Source organism: Pyrus communis, chromosome 2, assembly GCF_041283825.1.
Source record: "Pyrus communis isolate YQ-2024b chromosome 2, ASM4128382v1, whole genome shotgun sequence".
Lineage (NCBI taxonomy): Eukaryota > Viridiplantae > Streptophyta > Magnoliopsida > Rosales > Rosaceae > Pyrus > Pyrus communis.
In genome coordinates, this window is record NC_142566.1 from 6,074,435 (window position 1) to 6,091,894 (window position 17,460).

General features: G+C 36.0%; 1 protein-coding gene across 2 annotated transcripts; it reads left to right on the forward strand.

The window, feature by feature from the left end:
- The first annotated feature begins 8,612 nt into the window (after nucleotides 1-8,612).
- Nucleotides 8,613-15,730, forward strand: LOC137747140 (signal transducer, putative (DUF3550/UPF0682)). Of its 2 annotated transcripts, none has more exons than XM_068487167.2 (10): nucleotides 8,613-9,024; nucleotides 9,110-9,503; nucleotides 10,170-10,376; nucleotides 10,922-11,143; nucleotides 12,021-12,087; nucleotides 12,211-12,354; nucleotides 12,771-12,862; nucleotides 13,414-13,593; nucleotides 13,676-13,812; nucleotides 15,187-15,730. In XM_068487167.2, exons 1-10 carry the CDS (start codon nucleotides 8,909-8,911, stop codon nucleotides 15,422-15,424), a joined length of 1,797 nt encoding a protein of 598 aa, XP_068343268.2. In that variant the 5' UTR covers nucleotides 8,613-8,908; the 3' UTR covers nucleotides 15,425-15,730. The 2 variants fall into 2 exon arrangements, with proteins under 2 accessions (XP_068343268.2, XP_088539433.1); XM_088683307.1 differs by having other exon boundaries at nucleotides 8,709-9,024; nucleotides 12,208-12,354.
- Nucleotides 15,731-17,460: the final 1,730 nt, after the last annotated feature.

Sequence of the window (17,460 nt, forward strand, 5' to 3'; positions counted from 1 at the left end):
TTTCATTTTTTAATTTATGTTGCTATATCGATATACTATATCTATATCCATTCTCCTTTCCTTCAATTTTTGCCCTTTAATAGTGGATTATAATTGTTGGTTGGTCCTATCATGATGCTTTTTTTCCTTCACAATATTTGCCTTTTAGTAGCGATATACTATATCTTTATGTGATGTTCTTTTTATATTTTTCTCTTGACTATTATAGTTGAACTGTTATTCCAAGTTTACATAAAATTTGTATCACCTACCGTTCCAGACATATTCCTTTCCTTATTATTTTTTTTTGTTTGGAGTACTTGTTAAAACGTTGGTCATTGTGGTAAATATATACAATCCAAATGTTGAAATTGTTATAGACATAACAAAATTATTAAATGGATGTTTGCATTGATAGTACAAAAAGGCAATGACAATGTAAAATCACTATTCGTTCAATCTTAATAGATGTGTCTTAATAATTTGTACAAAAATATTCATACAATGTATGGACTTACAAATATATAATTAATAGAGAAAAAAAAATGATATTTACCCGCCGATGTTGGTCCTATGTCTTCTTGGTTTGATTTTGTACCATATTTATTGAGTTCAATTGGATTTGATAATTGGCATGTCGTCGCATTGAAATTCGAGCCCTCTGTGATGAATTCATAAATTGTCGTCCTTGGCTTTGTTGATTGCTCCTATCATACCTTTGGTCTAACTGTTGAGAATTGTGAACATTTATTTGTCCGAAGTGAACTTCTTCATTGTCGACCTACATTGAGAAATTGCCAAAGAGAATGAATTTTATTTTTGAAAAAGAAGAAAAAATAAATCATCTATACAGAAGAGGAATAATGCAGATAAGGTAACAACCTCTGACATATTGCTTCTATCAATTCCCTCCATACTTGATATGTTGAAGTTCTCTAAAAATCTTAAAATTGAAATTTCAATTTGATGATTCTTAATAAAGGTAAAATTGAAGAAAAATATGAAAACATGGCATTGAAATTCAACAATGGAAAATGATGCTTGCACAAATTAGATGATAGTTAAAAGATTCATGAAATTATACACTATCGAATTGACAAAGCACATAACATTGAGAATTTCGAAAAGGGAAAAACACAAACTAATAGGAGGGAGCCAAACATTTACCACCATAACCAAAATTATGACAGTAGGCATAAAAAAGTGATGCCTTTGACGGCATTCAAAGTACATATTAAACATGTTGTGTGATTGTCTACCATCTAACAAAATTAAGAATGGATAGGGAAATACCTTAGTAATGAAATGAGGGAAATACCTTAGTAATGCAGTAATGCTGTTTGTATTTTTGTTTGAATGCTCCACTAATTCACTGCACCAAAGCCTATTTAACCAAAAAGAAATGAGGAGAATGTAGATAGGGAATTGATATTAGTAATGCAAACCACTAAATGAAACACATATATACCCACTACCGATTAATAGTCCAAGTCTGTAATCCCTATTTAAGCTTGCCAAAATGAAACTCAAAATGAATTATGGTAAGTATACATATATGCACGTCCAAAGTTTGTAATCCTTATTTAAGCTTGACAAGACCAAAATGATTGAGGATGAGAATTGAGAATAAAAGATTAAGATTGAGAGTTGAAAAGTTGTACCAAGGAAGACTCTTTCTCGATCTGTTTCACCTCCACGCCCTTGTTTTATTCAGCTTGATTTTTGTAATGAACGGAGAAACAATCCGCTACAAAAAAATCTATTCGTGTAATCAGATAATATGTTTTCTACTCATTTGATTTTTATGGTGGGTGAATGAATTGACTTTAAGGATCACAAAAGGGGGATTATTTCATTTATGGGTGGCATAAAAATGCATGGACAAAACAGACAGTGTCATTTGATGAGGTAGATTAGATAATCATGTCATAGTATTGTGCTAAAACAAATGACAAATGTTTATTTTTTCTACCTATTTACTCTTTGGCAAGAAAATAAATAACATGAAATGAAGAGTATTCACAACAAAGAAGTACGGATGCGTGTCTAGCTTGAGGAACATATGAGTAACAAATAGAGTGATCTCATACATTTCGCTTCTCCGACCTTTGAATATGAGTCGATGAGTGCCTAATAAACATGCAGGCGTAACATTTGTCTTCTCAGACAAAATCTAAGACAGAAAAGAACAGAGTGTCATTTGATAGCCAAATAAATTAATAAAACGCAAAAGAAATAGATAGAGAAATACTTTTGAAGTACCATCTCCCAGAACGCCAGCTTTTCACATCTAATGCATTCAACTACTTATACACATGGGACGGCTATACAAGTGAAGAGTGAGAAAGAGAAGAGTGTGAATTGAAAAATATTAAAAATAAAATGGGAAATTGAATGACAATCATGGTCATTAAATAAAGCACAAATCATCGTCGTACCTGACAATGGCTCTACAAGTGAAGAGTGAGAAAGAGAAGAGTGTGAATTGAATTTTGGAAAATATTAAAAATAGTACGAGAAAATTGAATAACAATCATGCTCATAAAATAAAGCACAGACTCAAAACGTCCATCCACCAACCACCCATTACAAAATATGCATAAAAAAATAGATGCTGATAAAAAGTCCAACCAACAAATGAGAGAAAATTTTGGAGCAGTTCAACCATGTAAATGAAGAAAAAAGACCATGATCAATTACTTTGCTGCTCCCTTCTTGTGATCCAAATTTGATGAATAATGGCAGTTTCTTCCTTCCGTGTATCTAGACCTCTTTGTTTCTTCTATCCCTACATTGCTGACCTAAACAACATCAAACCAAGTGCAATACAATCCAACGTAATACTCAGATAAACAAAAGAGAGACCAACATCCCCCACCAACTACCCATTACAAAATATGCTTAAAAAAATAGATGCTGATCAAAAGTCCAAGCAAGAAATGAGAAAATTTTCGAGCAATGCAACCATGTAAATGAAGAAGGAAAAAGACCATGATTAATTACACTGCTGCTTTGTTTTTGTGATCCACGGAATTTTTTAGTGTCGACTTTGTAGTCCCAATGCTTTTCACGAATCTGCAAGGAACAAAGAAAATGAAAAGAGTGAAAAATCAGAATTGGACTTGGGGATTTTTCGTGGCTTTGTAGATGCCCAATCTCTTCTAACACCATTCACAAATTAACGACAGAAAAAAAAAATCCAAAAAAAAAACCCTAGGGGTCGATTGTGGAAGCAAAATAATGACAGACAAGTCATACTAGCTTTGGTTGGTGATAAACCAAGTAATAATAAAATTAGAATTAATCAGCGTAAATCAAAGTACCACAAAAAAATATTTAGGCATGATTTATAAACGGGGATGCCAAAAAATTGCCATTGGGTCGAAAAAAAATAATGCGGCCCAACCAAAAATAGGCTGGCTGCGATGTGGGGATGGGCTCTGCAAGTCTCTCAGCCTTCCGGGCTGTGTGGTCTGGGTAAGTCCAGCAACAAAAGTTGTTGGTTTGGGCCAAAAACAAGGCACAGGGCAAGCCCAGCCTCAAGCTAGCTTGCAAGTTGGTGCGAGAAGGCCTGGCCGAGGCTAGTTCCCGGATTTTTGGGTCAGGGCAAGTCAAGCCCAGCGGCATAAACTGCGAGCAAATGGGCCGAGACTTGGGCAAAGCTCAACAAGCGATACGGGCTTGCTGCAGGTGAGCCTAGGGCACAGGGTAAACTCAACAAGCTACGAGCTTACTACAAGTTTGGGCCAGGGACTTAGGACAAAACCCAGCAACTCAAAAGTTGCTGGTTTTGGGCTTGGAGAGGCTGCATACCTATGGTAACCCTTACCAGGCCGAAACCTGGTGTCCGTGTAGGCGCAGTAAAGCCCAAAGGGCTGCTGCCATAGTCTAGACGTCACAACGACGTCGTTTTAACGATGTGCTCTATGAGGTTGGGCTATAGGCCAGCTGTGGTGGTCGACAATGGTGCTAGAGGCGGCAGCGAGCCACAACCATGCTGCATATTTCCTTTTTTTTTTTTCGACATCACTAGGTTTGAAAAACCCTAAATTACTTCTAATTTATTTATATACTTTGACTCACAAATTTCACATAGTGAAATAATAATTGCGTAATACATGAAACGTGTGTATATATATATATATAGGGGGTTTATGCATCATGGGGAATGTTTTCATGCTTCGTGGGCGTCTCAAATATCTTACTTTATTTTAAGCGTACCTGATTGGCAGAAAACAAATAAAAGCCTTTGAATTTTGTAGAAGAAAGCCTCATCCTACGATCCTTCAGTTCCTTAGCTTCTGGCAAGAACGTGCTGACAACATGTTATAGGCCTAATTGATTGAACTATTCTAAGGGAAAAGGGAGGCCGTCGGCAAGAGAGATAGGTGTGTAGTATTTCACCCCATTGTGCCTTTATTTATTGTAGTAAGATAGGTTAAATCCTTACCTTAATAGAATTACAACTCTAATAGGATAATATCTACTAAAGAGAATATTCCAAGATGTCCCTAGATACACTAGAATTTACACAATCACATTCCTATTCTAAATATGACTGCAACAAAATCTATTAGATGGCCTGGATTGATGAATATATGTTTCTAAATAAAAATCCATATATTTTTCAAGTTAGATTATTAGTGGACTAATGCGTATGTGTGTGTGTGTGTGTGTGTGTGTGTATCTATATATATATATATATATATATATATATATAGAAGAATATTAATTAACCTATAACATGCATGATTCTTGTAATAGATTGAGCATCAAATAATTGGGAGACATGACAAACATTCATACATAATATTGTGGTTAATACGAAAATGGATGTTAATGTACCTATAACAATGTTTAATTGTTAGAAAGAAAAAATTATGACAATAATTTTTTTTTTTTAATTTTCAAGTTGTTAAAAAAACATGTAGATGAGTAAAAAAAAGGGTAAACGGGTTAAAGATGGGTATGCGGTTATGGTAATGGTATGCAGTTATGGTTAACCATTTATAAACGGTTATGAGTATGGGTATAACTATTTATGCAAATACCCAATCGATAAATGGTTATGCAGGTAAGGACCAATGTTCTAAAAAAGGGTCTAGGTGGCACCTAGGCCCTCCACGGCTGGCTGCCGTTCCGATTACGACCTAATCGGTAGAAAAATCGGATCACCCACTAGCTGGCGTTAGGCGGGGGACTAGGCGGGGCAAGGCGCTAGGCAGGACAAGGCGGTGTTGGGAGGCAGTAGATCAACTAAATTTTTGGAGCTGCACCATTTCATCTTTTCTGCCATCTGGGTAAAAAAAGGTTGCACGGGTCGAGAAGAGAAAAAGATGATGAATAGTAACCTTTTAAAATAACCTAAGGTTAAACGACGTTGTCGATTGGTTTTTTTTTTTTTTTTAAGTGAGAATTTAATGAGCTTTCACACACTGTGATGGGCTTGTCCACCCAAATAGTAAAGTCCAAAATAAGCCTATTCAATCTATTAATGAGTTGTCAATTAATTGTGTATTATACTACCTATTAATTAAAGAACATTCTTTGTGAACTAAAAACTAATGAAAATGGAAGTATAGTTTTTTATGAGTAAATATGTAAATATTTATAATAATAAATACTAAATTTACTTAAATCCGCCTAGGCCACCTAGACACCCACCTAGGCCCCAGTCCACCGCCCAACTAAAGCCTAGCGTTTTTTAGAACCTTGGTAAGGATTTAAACGGTTATGGGTAAATACCTGCAATTATCCACCCACGATAACTGTTGCCCATCCCTGCATGTAACCATGTGAGTCCCATGCACTGCCTACATCTAATTTGTTGGCTTAAGGGAACTAAGTAAGATATTTGATTGATATGAAGCAAGTTCAAGGCTATTTGAATATTTCTATTGGATAATATAATGTCATATGTAAATACTTTTTTAAATTATGGGTGTAGTGGAGATGAGAATGCTTCGTTGGATGTGTGGGCACATGAAAAAGGATAAGATTAGAAATGAGGATATCTGAGGTAAAGTAGGAGTAGCCGAAATTGAAGGAAAGATGAGAGAAAATCGATTACGGTGATTTAGACATGTGAAACGAAGGCCTACTGACACTCTAGTTAGAAGATGGGACTACGGGACAGAGGCTCAGGGCTAAAGGGGTAGAGAAAAACCTAGGAAGACTTTGGAAGAGACTCACAATGGGCTAGCAATAATGCGGCTCAAATTCGTCTTTGGCGAGAATCGAACCTAAGATGTCTTAATGAAGAGGAATACCACAGACGTGATATTAAGTGGCAATTATATTATTAGATTGAAATGTCCAGGAATGGAGCTAGAAGTTTCTTCTAGAGGGGGCAACCCTAAAAAACAACTAACCAAACCTTATTATGGTTTGACTTATACCAATATGATAACGGGGATGACTTCAAATGATGATGTATCACACTTTCAATGTTACAAAATTTCAGTGTAGTTAATACATGAGAGGCAGGAGAGAGACTTTTTTGTTTATATGATGGAACAAGAGTACTTGTGATCATACAATTTTTTAAATAAAGTAATATGAATGTATGCTTGATATTAAGCACATACATTTTCTTTAGATATAACAAGTGTAGTATATATATGCAATATGTAGCCTAACATCAAATTGCTTGAATGGGGGCATCTGCACCCAATGAACCCTCATTGGGTTCATCTATAAAGACGTTACGTGAGAGTGAGAATGAAGTTGTTGCATATAAACTGCTTTTGAATTTTGACCTAAAACAGAAAAGCGAAAGATAAAGATTTCCGTGCATTGAGATGGGAACTTTACCCTTCTCTCTCCCTTCTGCAATCCCCAAAATAGCATAAAAATCCACATGAACACAACATCACCCAATGGTGTGCCTTTCCAATTTTGTGTCGTCTAAATAGGCTTAAAATCTTACCCGGCCCAAAAAAAAAAAATTATAGGCTCCAAACTTTATCTTTTGGTTCCTCCAGCTAGTAAATGTGCAGCTCTTGACCCAAAAAAAAAAAAAAAAAAAAAAAAAAAGTTAAAATGCAGCTCTAATTTAAAATTCCAAATAGTTAATAATTTGAATAGTATTAGGGGGCCTCAGGCCCTCTCCAACCATGAAGGAAAAGTCCTGGCCACAATGTCAGCCATCAAAAATATAATTTATCATGTTAATTTTCGGCCATCAAAAATATAATTCATCATGTTAATTTTTTCCGTCTCCAATCATTGAAGACTAAATATTAGACCCTTTATATTTTTATTACGTTTTAGTATACTCAAATATTTCTTTACTATACAATCAAATGATGGGCTCCACAAAAAAGAAATGCTTAAATGTCTGGGGCCGTCATTTTTTAGCCCTTTTAGGGGCCGATTTGAGCCCCCAAAACACACCAATTTACAAATATCTTTGGTTAGAAACGGTTTTGTTTAATTTTGGGGCAAATATTGACCAAATGCCCTTGACTGGAGACAGCCTCGCCTTCATCCCAACTTTCTAAATCTGAACAGATGTCATAAGGTATAATCAGTTTCTGTTTTGGCCTTGTCGCGTTAGACTAATAATGGATTAACAAGATAATAGCATGTTCTTGTTATTACAACGATACTAAAGGAGACAAAAATCAAACTACGGAAATTTCACCAGTCTTCACCTCTAGGCTCTAGCCAAGCCTCCCATTTTCTCTATTTTCCAGTCTCTCTTGGTGTCGTATCAAGATCGGTGACTTTTCTCTCTCCCCGGGTTGCCTCTTTACATCTCTCTCTGTCTCTCTCTAGCACCAGATGGGGTTGGGCGGGAGAGAAAGGATTCCCAAATATGAGATAGTCTGACTAGTAAGCCATAATCCTTACGCAAAAAGTATACATGAATGAATAAAAGATGACTAGAAGGAATCAATTAAACACTTGTATCGTAGTCACGCATCCTAATTCCTACAAAAGAAATTGAATTATATCACATATTTTCTTTTAAAAGAGAGATAACGAGTGGCAATCACGGTTATCCACCCATTTCAAAAGTCGAGAAGATTCACAGAAATATTTCAGCATCTCCTGATGAGATATTATTCACAAAATAAAGAAGGGAAAACAACAAAATAACACAAGGTTATTATCAACATTTTCTATTTTAATATATAGTACAATAATAGTTATTGGAAAAATAAAACTGAAACATAAAAGATAAAAAATGTATTACCAAACACTGTATGTCAACACAAATTCTGTCGAGAAGCCACAAGGAACTTTGATCTGCAACCAATAAATTATAGATGTCGAGTATATTTAGAAAATATGAATATCCAACCGTATAGATGGAGCCCATAAAGGCCCACTGGATATTGATGTCCCCCACTCAACACTTAAGTAATTCGTTGTTAAGCTACATACTGTAGGTATATATACACTTACTATATTTGAAGAAAATATCTGCACTAGCATCGTTCCTACTGCTTAATAATATGATCACATGTGCTCTTGTTTCATCATTCAAACAGAAAAATCCCTCTCTTTCCTCTCATGTATTAACGACACTGATATTTGTAACATTGAAATTGTGATTTGAAACCATCCCCATTACCAAATTAGTATAAAGTCAAACCTTAACAAGGTTTTGCTAATTATTTTTTAGAATTACCTCCAGTAGAAGAAATTTCTAGTTCCGTCCAATCCAATCATACATTCCATTCCATGATATACATAAAAAACAAAAAACAAAAGAGTGACTGACAGTTTCCTGGCCCAAATTACTAGCCAAGTCCAGAAACATAAAAGCCCAGCTCCAATCTTTCTACTACTCTCCGACCAAAAACAACAAACAAAATCTTTCCATTACTCCCTCCTCCCTGCCCCGCCCCACTCAGCCGACTCACACTTGCAGTCCACCACCGCCAACCCAAAACGACACCATCCCCAACCCAAAACGACAATGCAAGCACAGCAAAACCCTAACATCCCTGTTAGCGAAATCTACTGGTCTCTCCTCCACAAAGCTGACAAGAAATTCTCCAAAATCAGAGAGCTCCCCTATTACCACCGCAACAGGTCCTTCAATCTCCCCGATTTCTTCATCCTAAACCCTAATTTCCCAACAATTATTCCTTAATCTTGTTTTTTGAATTCTGTTCAGGCACGAGTACGACGCGTATTTCTACAAGGTCTTCAAGGTGTACACGCAGCTATGGAAATTTCAGCAAGAAAATCGCCAGAAACTCGTGGAGTCCGGTCTCCGGCGATCGGAGATTGGCGAGATCGCGTCGCGAATTGCGCAGCTCTACTTGGGGCAGTACATGAGGACCAGCGAGGCAAGCTACCTCTCCGAAGCGTACATATTCTACGAGGCGATTCTCAGCAGAGAGTACTTCAAGGAGGGCATGTTTCAGGACCTGAGCTTGGCCAACAAGCAGCTCCGGTTTGTTTCGAGGTTTTTAATGGTGTGCTTGCTCTTGAATCGGCGAGAGATGGTGCAGCAGCTGCTCAATCAGCTCAGAGTCTTGGTTGATGAGTGCAAGAGGACCTTCCAGGTTTGTGATTTTCCATTGTTTTGTTATTAGGGTGCTTTGATTTCTTGATTTACTTGTGAACAACATTCACTTGACATATGTGCTCTCGTTTCATTTTTAGAATGGAAAATAGAAAGTGTGTGTGTGTTTATACTACATACTTATTTTAATTGCAGTGGAAATGACTAGAAATTATCGAGAATTAGTATAAGTTTACACAACGAAAGAAATTGAGCGAAAATGAAAGTAAAGAAAAATTACAATGTAATATATAATAACCTAGTGTGTGTATATGTGTATAATGTATATATGATATGTATAACAACCATGCAGTGATTGAGAATACGAACATGGACAAAGGCAAAGTTTTAAAAGGCTGTGCGGTCGTTAAGTATAATGGAATGACATTGACTAGGTGTGGTTTTATGAAGTCCCCATGCTCTGTAGCTTCGGTTGTAGAATCATAAGAGTTTTTTGGGTAATGCTTTATTTCTCTTGGAAGATTTGCGCGGTTAACTGAGGTCTAAGACTGTCTGTCACTCTCTGTTTCGTTTCCATTTAATATATTAATGCATAACTCTGCTTTTTCTCCTCCTTAAATTCATGCATAGAAGTAGGAAGTTTAAGCATCTTTGTTCTTGCAGATAGGTTTAATAATAGTGACATTTCAATGATCTTTGTTTCCAGGAAACTGATTTTAAAGAATGGAAGCTGGTGATTCAGGAAATAGTTAGATTTTTGAAAGCTGACACAGCTTTTATGAATATCAGGCCTTTGAGATACAGTATTGTTCTAGACTGTCATCCTGATTCCCTACCACATGTTTCCACAGCAGTTGCAAAGAGGTCCTTGAGACTGCGAGATGCTATACTGAGCAGCTACCATCATAATGAGGTTAGGTGTTGAGGTTTTTCCTTCACTTCTTTTTTCGCTTGGAATATGAAACCATATGTGTATAAGTCAAAACAATCACAATGCTTGTAGACATGTTGTGTCACTAAATAAACAATAGCCAGTGTACAAAAAGCTCTAGCTAACAACAAGAAAAAAGGCCATTTTGTGTGGACAATGTAGTTCTTTTTTAGCTATTTTGATTTATTTTTATTGAGTTTCAGTTTTAGATGTAGTTGGGATGAATGATCTCTAAGGGATACCTTGTCTTATGTGTTGTAACTTTCATCTTAAATTTGAAGAAAATTGTTTTTCTGAAAAAAAATAATAACCATGAAATGCAGATAAGAACAGCTTTCCAATGTGTGAAATCTGAGATTTCCTGAAACTGCAATTATGTTTACTGGAATAGGTTCTCACTTTTGTTCATTTTCCAATACGCAAATGTTGTCAAGGTTCTCAATTACATTGTTTTGATGCTTTATGAATATGATAAATGGAATCATTTCTGATATTTTCTGTTTTCTCTATGTTTAAATCTCAATCAGGTAAAGTTTTCAGAGCTTACTCTTGACACTTTTAGGATGCTTCAGTGTCTGGAGTGGGAACCTAGTGGCTCATTTTACCAGTCTAGTGGGGCTAAAAATGGTCAGAATGGGGCACCGGCGTCCAGCCGCATTAATTACTCTCAAGATATTACCGATCCTACTCTGCCACCTAATCCAAGAAAGGCTGTCTTATACCGTCCGTCTGTTACACATTTTCTAGCAGTGAGTATAATGGGTAATAATTTACTGATCTGTTGCCTGTTTCTCTATTCAGTGTTTTGTTATATTGGCTTCTAGGCTGTAGTACATTTTGGGTTTATTGATATCACAAAAGTATAGATCGATGATGAGGTTGAAATATTGTTTTGTCGTGCACATTTATGTTCAATTATCAACTACCTAAATGCTTAAAGATAGTATCTCTTTAAGTTTAAACTTAGATAACCAGTTTATATGGAAAGCCAAGCAAAATCCTTGTTTTCCTAAACTATTAGAATTAATTCAAAGACTAGTGACCGACACAATCATGCTCTTGTAAACATTGGGAGGTTGGACCTTCTTGCCCGTGCAAATTACAGAAAAGTATGTGCTTGTTTTATCCTAGATTTGAGCAGCTATCATCCTGCTATGCATCTGTGATGTATCATCTCCTTCTTGATTATGTTACATCTGCATGAACCCATGCTTGTATAGGACACAGATTTGTTTGATTGTGTCAAAGTTGTGTCAGAGCTCTTAACCCTTTTATTTCAAACACTTAGCAAGTGCTGTGACACTCCACCTAGGATATATTTCTATGGATCATAGCACCTATAGTTGAGCAAGCTAATAATTACCACGTATAGTTATCAGTTACTACCACATATCAGTTTCTAGAACCATGAGCGATTTCGATTGAGCATATGATTTTGTTCGGTAAACACATAGAGAAGGTTTGGATGAAATATGAAATCTTACCATCATCTTTTCCTTTTTGCGATAGTTAATGCTCCTTGTATCTGAATCCTGCCATCCTCTCTGCAAGACTGCTTCAACACTATTATTTTTGTAAGGAACTGCCTTTGTAATAAAATTCCTATATTGTTTGCATGACTGTCAGGTTTTGGCCACAGTTTGTGAGGAGCTTCCCCCTGATGGAGTTGTTTTGATATATCTGTCAGCTTCAGGTGTGAAAATTTAGTTTTAAATCTTAGCCCTTGGGTTTTTTTGTTTGTGTTGTGTAAAATCAACATTCCTTTAACATCATTAAATTGGTTCATTTAAAAGACATAATATTTTGTCCCCAGCAGGTGCTGGAATGTACTCTGATGCGACCTCCCCTTCTACCTTAGCCTATTCGTCTGATAGGATAAACCCTTCTCGTGGACAAGGTAAAGGAGATGGTTCAAGCTCTCAGGCGGGCTGTTTACAGTTTGGTAGCCATAGAAATGGAGGTAAGTTCTTAGCTTGTTTGTTTACTCCCAATTATAAGTGTTGGGCACAGATTTGGATTTTTATCTCCAGTACCGGAAATAATAATAAAGTATAAGGTTATATCTATTCCGAGTATACTGTGGTTCAAGGGGTGTAGGGCAGGTTGAGTTAGAAGTTTAATAAGTTTACACTTGAATTGGATTTGTAATTATGCACTGTAGAAGCCTAGAAGGTCTACAACTATAATTGTTGTTACTCACATGCCATGCTTATCTGATGTATAATTGATTAATGGATTTCCGGGTTATTATTTGATGATTTGATCAATGTGACTGGTGTATTTAAACCTTTGATCTGGTCATATTTCTGTATTTCATTTCTTTGTTTTTGCATAACTTCCATAATAAACTGATATCATACAAAATCTCTATTTCAGGAGTGAATAACATTTATCCGAGTGACTTGGTTCCATTTACACGAAGACCACTTGTTTTAGTTATTGACTGTGACAGCAGTGAAGCTTTTGAGGCAAGTATATTAAATCTATTTTGTAGTGGGATATCTTTCCTAAATTTTTAGATGTGGTTATGAGAATTGGAATGCATTTCCAATAACGTTTTTGCCTGTAAAGAAGTTTAGGTATTTGAAAAAGTATGTATTTAATCTGTACTATCAAATATATAAATATTTCTAGCTCATCATAATTCGTATCACACTGCATTGATGCAAGTTCCTAGTTATCCCCTTATTTACTTCTTGAATATTCCATATGGATTCATTGAACGTACTGATCATCCCTAGAGGCTAGAAGTGGCCAGTTCTTATAGTTCACGAAATGATTGAAGTTTGAGTACTCTGTCTTTGGTAGCTACTTCATAATCAGATTTCCATCCTGAAGCAAAATGGAGGATATAGTTGTCACTATCAAAACTTAATAACCTCAACCCCCTCCCAATCTGTCTCCCCACTGTGCAGTATTATTTATATGGTAGCTTAATGAGTGGGCCCTACGTTCATCTCTTTCTCTTTTCCATTAAATTTCATCAATACAGATCTCATTAATGATTAAATGTACTCAGGCTATCAACGGAGTACAAAAAGGAGAGACCGCTGCAATGCTCCTATCTTCTAGCTCCTCATATCACACTACTCTCGGTTCCTCTCGTCAGTCAAGCGGAAGCCTATTCACTATTTTCCTCACAGCTCCAGTGCAGGCTTTCTGTTTACTGCTTGGTATTTCAGGTTCTGACATTGACATGGTGCGTATAATGTTGACACTTGGTCTCTTCTTAATAAGATTGGTTATTTAGTTTTCTCCTAACTTTTGTGGAACGAATTCAGGAAACATTTGACAAGGCAGAGAAGCTTCTTTCCAGTTCGTTAAGTGAATGGGGGTCTACTTTGGTGACATTGGACACTATTGATCCTGTTTGGGCACAGATTTTGAGTGACCCCTTCCTAAGGCGACTCCTTTTGAGGTACTCCTCTATTTAACCTTTGTTCTTATGGAGTAGTTTACAATGTGTAGGCCTACAGTCTCTAGTGTTCTCTTTTATTTCAGTATTATTTTTATCAATAGTCAGCTTCGACTGCTCTTACAAGAAATATTTTAGTGTGAATAAATGCATCATGATTTCTGCACGAGGATGCACTTTTGATTAAACTTGAAACTGGCACGAATTTTGACAGAAATGTTTTGTGGTACAAGTTCTTTCTTGCTATATGCACAATGCTAGAGGATTTAATGTTCAAAATCTCAATCACAAGTTTTGTTGGTCAAGGCACCCATAAAGAGGCGTACTTGAGCCTTAAATGCTTAACCTGTTTACATGGAAGGTTTAAATTTGTTATTTCATTGTCCTTGGGCGTTTGAATAATTGCTGTGAAGTGTCAAATAGGTTCAATTGGGCTGGGTAGACTTATTCGAGCTCAGGCAGGACTGAAAGGTCTTTTCCGAGCTCACTGCAACATGTTTGTCATGCACAAAATTTCAACTTCAGCATAAGCTATTCTTTAAATGTATTTGAGTTTAAGATTTGAAAAGTTGAGGGTACATAAGTTCCAATCTGACTCCATCTTGAATGTTAGTGTTTAGGGTTTTGGTTAATATAGCGCTCATAGATCCTAGTTTTAGTCAACATACGAGGGACGCCTAAAACTCATTGGTCTAATGGACATTTTATTTGAAGGACTTTCCACTGATTGGATACTAAACTACAAGTCTGCAAGTATCTCTCTGGCAAGGTGTCCTGGTGGGCAGTTGCCATTTTGCAACTGGACATTCTTCATTCTTTTGTTTTTGGTTGTTATTATCAATGGTCCCTAAAGCATTCAAAACTCATAAATTTAGCCCCTTTACTTGTGTGGAAGGGAAACACAGTGATAGGGTGGAAGGGAAACACAGTGATAAGGTGGTGGCAGACAGTGGTAGGAGAGAATTGATTATACCAAATATACCCCTTAAACAGAGGTCATGTGCGCTGCACGTGATAAATTTGAAAAAAACATTTCATGGAAGTACCACATTGATGTGTACGAAAGTGTAGGGATGATATTTATTGATTTTGTAAGTTCAGGTACCCATTTGATGTGTTTCACATAGCTCAGGGACCATTGGTGATAAACCCTTAGTTTTATTTCTTCAACCCGTACACAGACGTTTGCGTGTTCATGTCTTTGAAAGTTTGGTGAAATTAACAATTGTCAGCGCTTAATATTATTAGATGCTCTCAAATGGGTTGACCTTTAATTTGCCAATAATTTTCTAGAATTGTTATGTTCTAGGTAGCGGTTCCTTGTGTTCCCTGTGTGTGAAACATGGTAATGTGTATAATTTTTGTTTCTCCCTTTAGGTTCATATTTTGTCGGGCTGTGCTATCACTCTTTGCTCCAACCTTCAATAAGAAGGAATTTATTCCAAAGTGTACGCCATGTCTTCCAGTTTCTGTCTCGCCAATGTCAACGGCTTGTCAAACTGTAATTTCACAGACAGCAAACATCTTTGGAGCCACCAGCAAGTTCATCTTCTCAGAAGGACTCGAACTCCCCGAAAATAGACAGGGCGATACAGAGTCAATGTCATGTTCATGAATCATACAGGGGTAAGGCGAATTATAGCTAGACAAGTTATTGGTGGGTGAATTTCTATTCGTGATTTGGACTCGTGGTGCCAAGACTTTCCCGATACCTTGTGTGGGTTTTGTATGAGAAATGTTTTTGGCATCCTGAATTTGTAATATTTGTGAGATAAGTTGGGACTTTAAATTTGATGTCTGCTTAAATGAGAAGCTCTTCCTTGTATGTACGGTGGCAACCCGAGCAGCCCGTCCTAATTGATTCGGGTTGACCCTTTTTCAGTTTTAATAGTAAAATTGAGTCGTAGTTTTTGCAAACCAACCTTCGAATTTTAGACGTAGGATTTGTATCCGTGAACTTGCATGCCACGAGATGTCATGTCATTTATCCTTCTGCATAGAATACGTGGTTGAAAGATTGGAGTTTCTTATTCTTTTATATAAAAATACTAATTACAGGGTTTGTATATTGACTCCCATTGCATAAAATCGTCATTCTGCCATTTGCATAATCACAAAAACTAGAAAATAAAGAGGGATGTTTTGAATGTCGTATGAACTTATGCATTATTTTCAATTTCTTATATGAACTAAAATTTTAAGTAATTTGTCCTATCATTTTTTTGAAAGTATTAATTTGCCACATTACTCTAATTATGTTAAGTTTTCTAGCTAAAAGTTATGTGACTTGCCCATGACTTGTTTTTAAGGTTAATTTGGACATTTCAATTCCTTGCTCCCTGTCAAGATTTTTCTGAAAATTTTGAAGTTATTTCGAACATTTCAACTCCTTTTTCAATAGATATGAATGACTGTGTTGAATTGTCAAAGCTTACAATTAAATTCATGTTAGTGAACAAATGTCTTTTATATTTGTTGACAATAAGTTTTTGAAACTCGCATTTTTTTTTACCACCAAAATGTGTTGGGTTCGTACTAAGGAAAAGTAGAGAACTTGTGAAAAAGAGGTTAAAATTCATGAACCTATGTATTCCCCCACATAATATATCTATGTATAAGAATAAATTAAAAAACAAAAACCTTGCGAAAATGTCTCAAAAGTTCGAAATAAACCTTGAACATAAGTCATGTGCATTGCCCATTATTTATTTTGAATGTAAAACTTATCAGAGTTAGTGAAATGACAGATTAATAATTTCAGAAAATTGATATGACAAAACGCTTAAATTTTTAGTTTATATGACAAATTAAAATAGAATGTATAAGTTCATATGACATTTCAAATACTTTCCCAAAATAAAAATTGTGAATGAGAGTATAGTTATCATCAGACTATTTATATAAAGGGGAAAAAATGGAAATTAGTTGTGTGACCCCACATCGAATTTCAAAGATTTGTACCATCTATTTTAACAAAATTACTTGGAGCTTATCTCAAGAATAGTTTTCATATTTACAAAATTACTTTGGAGTTTATCTCAAGGGTACTTTTGGTATTTAAAAAAAATGTTGTACGGAAGTGGAGTTCTGAAAAATTTTTCCAAAAGGAAAAGTGGAAATAAGCAAACAGGAATTCGATCTAAAACAACAGGAAACCAGGATCATACCCTTTGACCGTAGAAATCTTTTTGAAAGGCTAATCTGATGGTTTTGCTTAGATGCATAAAGGAGCTGAAAACGCTCACAAGTCCCACCTCTCTACATAACATTCCCTTATTGCCTTATAATTCTCCAGTTGACTACAGGAATCCCATTATTTTACACCCAAAACTCACACAAGTAACACCAATATATATAAAGCTGCCTCTTCATCCCTAGAATATAGATCGTTCATAAAACTACTAATTAAGTGTCCGACCGGAGAATTTCCTTTCATTAATCTGGCACAGGATTCATCACAAAGAGAGGAGTGACTAGCGAGAGACGAAAGAAATCGGAGATGGTAATAGACAGTATCAAGGTGCTTGTTCATAACTTTGACGTTCTTGCAATGCCTGTGGTTTCTATTGTTTATCCACTGTATGCGTCAATCAGGGCACTGGAGATCATGTCTAATATTGCCGACGATCGGCAGTGGCTTACTTACTGGAT